Source organism: Acomys russatus, unplaced genomic scaffold, assembly GCF_903995435.1.
Source record: "Acomys russatus unplaced genomic scaffold, mAcoRus1.1, whole genome shotgun sequence".
Lineage (NCBI taxonomy): Eukaryota > Metazoa > Chordata > Mammalia > Rodentia > Muridae > Acomys > Acomys russatus.
Window position 1 is genome coordinate 177,588 of NW_026131506.1, and position 8,442 is coordinate 186,029.

The window sequence follows — 8,442 nt, forward strand, 5'->3', positions numbered from 1 at the left end:
AATTCCAAGATGTTTAGACCTCAAAGTGCCTGCTTACCAATGCCCTGAGTTTTATAGGCAGAAGATTTCAGTGTGGAGTGGTAAGTCCCGTGTTCCACAGTGAATTAGTAGGAACTAAGAGGACCTTAGCCTAACTCGGAAGCCAAACACCATACATTTTTTCCCCCCTGGCTTTCTGAATGCTCAATGTGTGGGCTCTTACCAGCAGTCTTCAGGATGTAACTGGGGCTGTCTGTCAAGGGATATGAATATAATGAGAGGTGTTCAGTGCCCAAAGGGCATTTTTTTATATATATCCAAAATGTGTTTATTGGGGTGGTATCCCCCTCATCTTGCATTAGGTACTTTCAGTGCTGCTTCCTCCTGAAGGAGCATCCTTCTGTCAGCCTTGCTTTTCCTCCTGTAGGCTGACAGAGAACAGTGGAGCAGCCAACACACAAGACTACCGTTTGTGCATGGCTAAAGACCATGGTGATTTTATAGCAGCCTGGGCACTTGACATCCATAAAGTAGGAGTTGGGGCTCTGCACCAGGCGCTTTTTCTTGTGTTTCCTCTTCTCCTCTTCTGGAGAGGGATGAAGGAGATCCTTTGCGAGAGGCATGTTCTCCTAGGGAGGCCGTCTCCGCCGGAAAGCCCAAAGGGCATTTTTTAAGTTATGCACTGGCTTGAGATTGTCCATAATAGGCTCCGCTAGTTGACACTTAAGTCAGTAGCCAGTGGAGAGGAAAAAGAAACCTCTACCTTCTCCTGCCTCCATTTAAGATACCTCAACATTCTTTCACTCTTAAGCACGAAGCTGCCACCTAGGTGCAACCCACTCCCCAAATCGAAGCACCTATACGTGGACAATTCGCGGTCTACTTTCTCGGGACCCTCCTACATGCTGTTTGCGCTGCACAGCACTAAAGTGATGCAAGCCACCCCATCCTTCAAAGGAGAGTGCAAACACTGGAACATGACATAAACGATGCCCACTCCCCGTTTTCCAAGCCCCCAAACGGATTCGATTGTTGTTTCGTGGGGCCTTTTTTTTTTTTTTTCCTTTTCTTCCTCCGAACCTCCGAAGTGTTCTTCCTTCCCATTGGTCGAAGCTGCCCCTTGACGCCACCCAGTCTTTGCTTGCTGATTGGTCGACGCTGGATGTGCCCAAGCCTTTTTCCCAGGGTGTGGCGCCCCCCTCCCGCCCCCAACAGGGTTCTGACCCCTGGCTCCTCCCTTCCCCCCAACACCCTCCCCCGTTCCAAATGGTACCGCCCTGGCTCGGCTCCCCCACGGCCCGGCCGCTGCCCTTAGGGCCCCCGGACGGGGCGGGGCACACTGGGGACGGGCAGGAGGCGGTGGTGGCGCCTTCCTGCCGAGCCCGAAGCCACCCCCGCCACTCTTCTGCACCCTTCTAGGTTCCACTTTCCCCTGAGCAGTTTTCTACCTCCTTGGTAGCCCCGTCCCGTCTGTTGCAGCCCACACTGGTCTTTTGGTCACCCCAAAAGGCAGCTTTCCCTCCCAGCCCTCCATGCTCCACACGCCCATCCGCCTCCACCCTTGGGTTCTCTAAAGGCTCTTTTCTCCCCGCGTCTCTACACCCTTCCCCTCCCAGTCCCTCTTTCTAGCGGACTGTCTATCCATCCCCGGGACCTCCCTCCCAGTGTGTGGCCATTCCTCCCAGCGGCCTCCACTTCGCGGCGCCCCCTCCCCTTAGTGGCCAGCGTGGTGGAGCACTCCTGCCCCTCCCCATACCCCTGCGCTCTCTTATGTTGTCCCTTCACGTCCCACTCTAAGTCCCTCCCACGCCATTGCCCCCCCTCCCTCCGCCGCCTCCAACACACACACCCCTCCCGGCGAGGCGTCCCCCCAGTGCCCCTCCCCTAGCCCCGCTTGTCTATGCCCCTCCCACACACCCGGTCCTTTTGTCTCCTCTTTGGTCTCTAAGTCCCCCGTCCCTCCCTCCCGTCCGCCCTCGCTCCCCGCGAGCACACTCTTATCTTCCCCAGGTCCCGGCGCCCCGCCCCCTGGCCGCGCCCCGCAGGCCCCCTCCCTCCCGCGGCCCCATCTCCGCCCTCGGCGCTCCGGCCCACCCCCCCACCCCCATCCCCGGTGGCTCGGGCCCTCCAGCTTGGCCCACCTCCCTCGTCCCCTGGTTCGCTCCTCCCGCCACAGCCGCTGTGGATCCAGACCCACCCTTCCCCGGCCCGGCGGCTCGCGCTCCCGCGCGCTCTCCCCACACATTCACTCCTCCCTCCGCCTTGCTTCGCTACCTCGCCCAGGCCCCAAAGCCGCTCGACCCAAGGCACCTTGCAACCCGCCCTCGGGGAAGCTTCTCTCTTTGCACCCGGGCGCCCGAACCTCAAGAGCGGACCTACAACCCAAGAGCGCGAACCCAAACTGGGCTGGACCGAGCCACCTCTACATCGCCTGGCCTTCGGAACCCGCCTGGGACCTGGTGCCCGTCGGAAGTGTATAGGGACCGGCTGAGTGCGGCTCCTCTGGCCTGCACTGCATGCCCAGGGAGGACGCTGCAACCAGAATGCCAGGGATGTCTTTACCCAAAGCTTCTACCCCAAACCTGTGCATTCAGTATGCTGCTCCCACCTGAGGCTCCTGTTCAGCTGGCCAAGGTTGGGATGCTGTACCAAAACTCAACCCCCTACACACACACACACACACACACACACACACACACACACACACGCACGCACACACATACGCGCACACACACACACACACCAGCATCAGAGGCCTTAGTATGGACAATCTGGCCCAGTCCTTGAGAGCCAGTGATGTGCCCTGACCACCCAAGGAGACAGAGTTCATGCCCCAGCCTAGTGCTAGAGGAAGGGGCCACCTCTGGCTTCTGGCCCATCAGAGAGACCGACCATTCCTCTGCAGGTGGAGGGCCTGGAACTAAACTTTTCTCAAGTGAGGGATGTGTCCTAAGCAGAAAACCCAGCCACAAGCCAGTAACTACTTAAAAGTATGTCTGTTCCATAATGCCCACGTTGATGGTATCTCTCACCCGAACCTCTTCTGTCACGACCTTATTTACTCACCAGACTAGAAGCTCTTTGAAGGAGGTCCCTGTTCCTTTCCCTAGCTCACTCAATGGGTCTCTTGTGATTGGCAGATAACTGGATGCGTTTGTTAACCGCCCGCCAGTCCTTTTGTGACTTAAGGTTGTAAACTGGCAAGGGCCAGGACCAGATTGGGATTACTAGCTTGTGCCAGGCACAGCATAGCACCCAAAGGAATGAACAACCAATGGTTTTTGAAACCGATGAAAGCAATTATGCAGGAGGCAAATGCCTATCTCTGGGTCCCCAGAACTGTTCCAGGACTGCACCTGAGTAAGGGAGAACTCACTGCTCATCTGCAATCCAAAGCAGAGCTGGTGGCGCCAGGTATAGGTCCAGTCACCAACTGAACACAGTAGGTAATAGCACCATCCGCTACTACTGGGAGTGGGTTTGAGAGGAGACATAAAATCATCCATTCTAGTTTCCAGTTTACAACTGAAACGGTGTGTGTGTGCGGGGGGGGGGGGGGGGACAGGGGGGGGAGTAGCCAGAGTTTTCTCATTGTGAAACAAACTGTCCCATATAAGGAACAAACCTGTAGCTCTCCATCTACTTGTCCCAAGGTCGAGCTGAACCCCAATCTGTCATTAGGAGAAGGCTGCAAACAGACTGGAATCCATCAGCAGCAAATACCGCGCGGGGTGGGGAGGTAGGGGTTGGGGGGCAGTGAAAAAACTCCTTCCTCCCATTTATGGCTATATTTGCCCTGTGCTTCGCAGCTGCTCATTTGTAACCTGGTCCCTTTAGGGTTAGGAAAGCTCCCTGCTCATCTCATAAGGCCACCCCCAGTTGGTCTGTGTTCTCTGTCCTTCCTCAGCCCTACACGGTCTTCACCCAAGCCAGCCTGCTCTAAATGGGCGCTGGTCAGTGATCCAAGCAGAAATTGAAACAGTAACAATCAGACAGTGTCAAGAGACTCCGGCAGAGATGCCTCGGATCGCCCGGCCTCCTCCTCTGCCTTGGCACAGATGTTCTTATTGTCCAGGAAAGAAATACCAAATTCCCTCTTCTAGCTAGAAAGGGGATATTGCAAGGCTTACCCCCAACGCCCAGCCCAGTTCCTCTGCCCCTGATTATTCATCAGCTTGAGACTGTCACCATCCCCTTTCCCCCATGCTAGCCAAGATCCCCTCCCCCCATTACCAAAGAGATTAAGGGGAGTGGGGCTGGAGCTGCATGGGATTACTGAACTGTTCTGCCACTCTCTTTAGGGACTGTTAGAACATCAAAATACATATTTGGAAAATGTTCACAATTAACACTGGGGAAAAAACAGTAAACACAGTGTCACTTTGCCAGGCTCAACAGTTTTGTTTTGTTTTGTTTTGTTTAAATGCTAATGGCCTCAAATGGGGAGCAGCATCCATCAGTTAAATAAACAAGCCATTAGACTGAGACTAGAAGTGTCAACACATGACTAATCTACTAATTGGGAGAAGCCATAGAGTATTGAGGGACAAGGCAGCAAAGCATGCTGGAGTCTGTGTAGTGGGCAGCTTAAGCACTTAGCATGTGGGGGTCAGAGCCAACAAGACCTAAGTTTGAATCCTGCCCTCAAACAGTTAACAGCACTGTCCTCAATGAGTTGTTCCATTGAGTTGGGAGAGTGGGCATAATGAAGGTCCCCATATCACCAGATTGTTGGAGGCTGAACTGAGATGATACCCCAGGAAAGCTCTTGATACCAGGCCCCCCCATATCATTCGCATTCCATGCCTTGTTGACTACACTTGATAACGAGGGGTACCTTGTAAACAGTGAGCACTTTGTCAAAATGAAAAAAAAAATTTGACTTATGATTGTCAGATATTAATCATAAAAACTGGACAGTCTGTAGGTATGTATGTCTCGTGTTCCCAGATCCCCAGACTCCATCATCTACCTCCACCTACCAAATGCTGAGATTAGAGGTCTGTGTCACCTAGCCTACCTGGTTCTAACTTCCTTTCTTTTCTTTGTTTCAGACTGATTCCCACTATGTAGCACCAGTTGGACTGGAACTTGCTATGTAGAGCAGTCTGGCCTTAAACTCACAAAAATCCATCTGCTTCTTCTACCTCTCCAAGGACTGCAATTAAAAAGGTATTCACCACCACACCCTGGCAGTAACTTCTTAAGAGGGCCATGCCTTCAACCTGGGATTCACTCTAGGTCTTAAGGAGCTAGTATCCTCTCTCCTAGCACCTGCCAAAGAAACAAAGTGAGTTGGCGCTCCAAGTGAGGACCATCTTAGTGGCCAGCCAGGCCCATTCTTATAGTGCTGTAGACTGTTCTTGGTTACCTTATTCTTAAGGTGTGTGGAGCCATGTGGTGCTTATAGTATTGACAGGGCACAGAGTGTAGAAGGAAAGGGCAGAAACAGGTGCACAAGACATCCCAGAATATATAGCAAAGAAGTTGCTGATCTTTACTATCTTGTCCCACTTGTTTCCGTTAAAAAAAAAAAAAAAAAATATATATATATATATATATATACATACATACTATTTTTGGTTCGTTGGTTGGTTGGTTGGGGTTTGTTGTTGTTGTTGTTGTTTTGTTTTGGGGGTGGGTTTTTTGGTGTTTGCTTTGGAGGTTTTTGTTTTGTTTTTTTGTTCTTTGTTTTTGGGGTGTTGGGTTTTTTTGTTTGTTTGTTTGTTTGTTTGTTTTAAAGATTTATTTATTTATTACATATACAGTCTTCTGCCTGCATGTACACCTGAAGGTCAGAAGAGGGCACCAGAACTCATTACAGATAGTTGTGAGCCACCATGTGGCTGCTGAGAATCGAACTCAGGACCTCTGGAAGAGCAGGTGGTTCTCTTAACCGCTGAGCCATCTCTCCAGCCCTTTGGTTTTTTTTTGAGACAGGGTTTCTCTGTGTAGCCTTGGCTGTCTTGGCCTCACTTTGTAGACCAGGCCTGCCTCTGCCTCCCTGAGTTGTGGGATTACAGGCATGTGCCACCACGCCACACACCAGCTAGTTGGTTAGTTTTTTGAGACAGGGGTTCTCTGTGTAGCCCATCACAAGGGATGGGGTAACAATTGAGATGTAATATTAATAAATTAATAAAATATATATATATATATATATATATTTTTTTTTTTTTTTTAAATCTCACTCTGTAGCCCTGGCTGACCTGGAACTCACTGTGTTGACCGGACCAGTCTCAAAAGACTTGCTGGCCTCTGCCTCCCAAGTTCTGGAATAAAAGACAAATGCCACCATACCTGGTCCTGCATTTATTTATTTAGGTGTGTGAGTTGCAAGTCCTATGTGGGGAAGAGAGCTTGCAGGTGTTTCCACTCTGTTTCCACTATGTGCGTCTTGAGGATTACACTAGGGTCATCAGGCTTGACAGCAAGAGTTTTTACCCATAGGGCTGTCTCACCAGCACCTTTTTCCTGCCAAGAAGCCCCATCCTCAGCCAAATAGACTTGCTTTCTTAATCAGCCAACCCTGTGTTTCTGGCATGGACATTCCCATTGTTTTTCTTCTTCTTCTTCTTCTTCTTCTTCTTCTTCTTCTTCTTCTTCTTCTTCTTCTTCTTCTTCTTCTTCTTCTTTTTCTGCCCTTGGAGACTTGCTCACTATGTAAAAGGTTGGTACATTTTGGATATTTCTTCTGTGCAATTAAGAAATTAAGCTGGGCCAGGTGTGGTGGCTCACATCTTTAATCCCAGCACTCGGGAGGCAGAGGCAGGTGGATCTCTGTGAGTTGGAGGCCAGCCTGGTCTACAAAATGAGTCCAGGACAGCCAAGGCTACACAGAGAAACCCTGTCTCGAAAAACCAAAAAGGGGGGAAAAGGGAAAATTAAAGGTGGATCACCTGGCAGTGGTGGTGCACACCTTTAATGCCAGCACTCGGGAGGCAGAGGCAGAGGCAGGTGGATCTCTGTGAGTTCGAGGCCAGCCTCATCTACAAAGCGAGTCCAGGACAGCCAAGGCTACACAGAGAAAGCCTGTCTCAGAAAAAATAATAATAATGAGGAGGAGGAGGAAGAGGAGGAGGAAGTAATAACAGTAGTTATGGTGGCGCACGCCTTTAATCCCAGCACTCAGGAGGCAGAGGCAGATGGATCACTGTGAGTTTGAGGCCAGCCCGGTCCACAAAGTGAAACCCCATCATGAAAAACCAGAAGAAAAAAAAGCTAAGCTGGTTGTGGCTTAACCTGCCACCCCACTTCCTGGGACTTGTTGTATACTAGCTAGCAACTTTCTCTTTTCATTACTTTAAAAAAAAAAAAAAAAAAAAAAAGAATCCTGCCTAATGGTTCAAGCCTAAAATCCTAGCACTTGGGAGGGGGAGGAGGGAGGTTCCCTCAAAGAACAAAAGTCTCTGTTAGTACCCAGAAAAGAAAACTATAGATTTGAGGGGGTTGTCCATCTATTAACAGGTTAGTATGGAAGACCCTCTGAGATCCACAGTTTTCAGTGATTCATTTCTTTGTTGTTTGCTTTTCTCATTGTTATAATTTTATTGGTTTGGGGAGTTAGGTTTTGGAGTGGTTTTTTTGTTTGTTTGTTTTGTTTTGTTTTTGTTTTTTACTTATTGGAGGGGCATCCATGGCAGTCAGAGAACAACATGCTTCCACCATGAATGTTCTAAAGGAATTAAACTCAGGTCGCCAGGCTTGGCAGCAAGCACCTTTACCTGCTAAGCCATCTTGCTAGCCCAGTCCTGACTTTGGTTACTGTTTTTAACTTTTTTAAAAAAAGATTTGTTTATCTTATTTTCACATATATAAGTGTTTCTGCCTGTATGTATGTGTGTGCATGTGGAGCTAATGGTTGTGAGCTCCCACAGGGGTGCCTTGGAAACCAACTCCAAGGCCTCTGGAAGAGCAACAGGTGCTTGCCATCTTTAAGCCAACTCTCTAGCCTCTATTTTTTTTTTTTTTTTATGACAAGGTCTCAAGTAGCCCAGGATGGCCTTGAATTCAATATGTAGCTGAGGAAAAGCTTGACCAGTTGGCCCTTCTGCCTCTCCCCACCCCTACCCCCCAGTGCTAGGATTGCAAGTGTGTGCACTACCATACCTGGCGTGTGGACTTAGACTCCATGCTTTGTACAGATTAGGTAAGCACTCTATCAACTGAGTGGTCACTCCGGGCTTCGTAATCTTCAGTGTTGCTTCTGGTAACTTCTGCCTTGATTTACAGTTCTAAGTGGACGGACTCTCAGCCATACCCATAGGCATTATTCTCCCCAGTTCTACAACTGGGGTACTATCACTGGCAATAGAATTAGTTCTCCAACTCCATTCTCCTTCAGCTACCTTTCCACCTAAGCCTTGAGAATCAGGCTCCTCCTAGCTCCATCCATATTTTTGCCTTTTCCCTGCTCACCCCCACCCCAGATTTCTCACCCTGTAGTCCAGGCTGGTCTCAAAG

The 8,442-nt window shown here is 49.9% G+C and overlaps 1 protein-coding gene across 1 annotated transcript; it reads right to left on the reverse strand.

The window, feature by feature from the left end:
- Positions 1–307: 307 nt before the first annotated feature.
- On the reverse strand, positions 308–629 carry LOC127186251 (40S ribosomal protein S27-like). Its single transcript, XM_051142695.1, has one exon. It carries the CDS (start codon positions 600–602, stop codon positions 348–350), a length of 255 nt encoding a protein of 84 aa, XP_050998652.1. The 5' UTR covers positions 603–629; the 3' UTR covers positions 308–347.
- Positions 630–8,442: the final 7,813 nt, after the last annotated feature.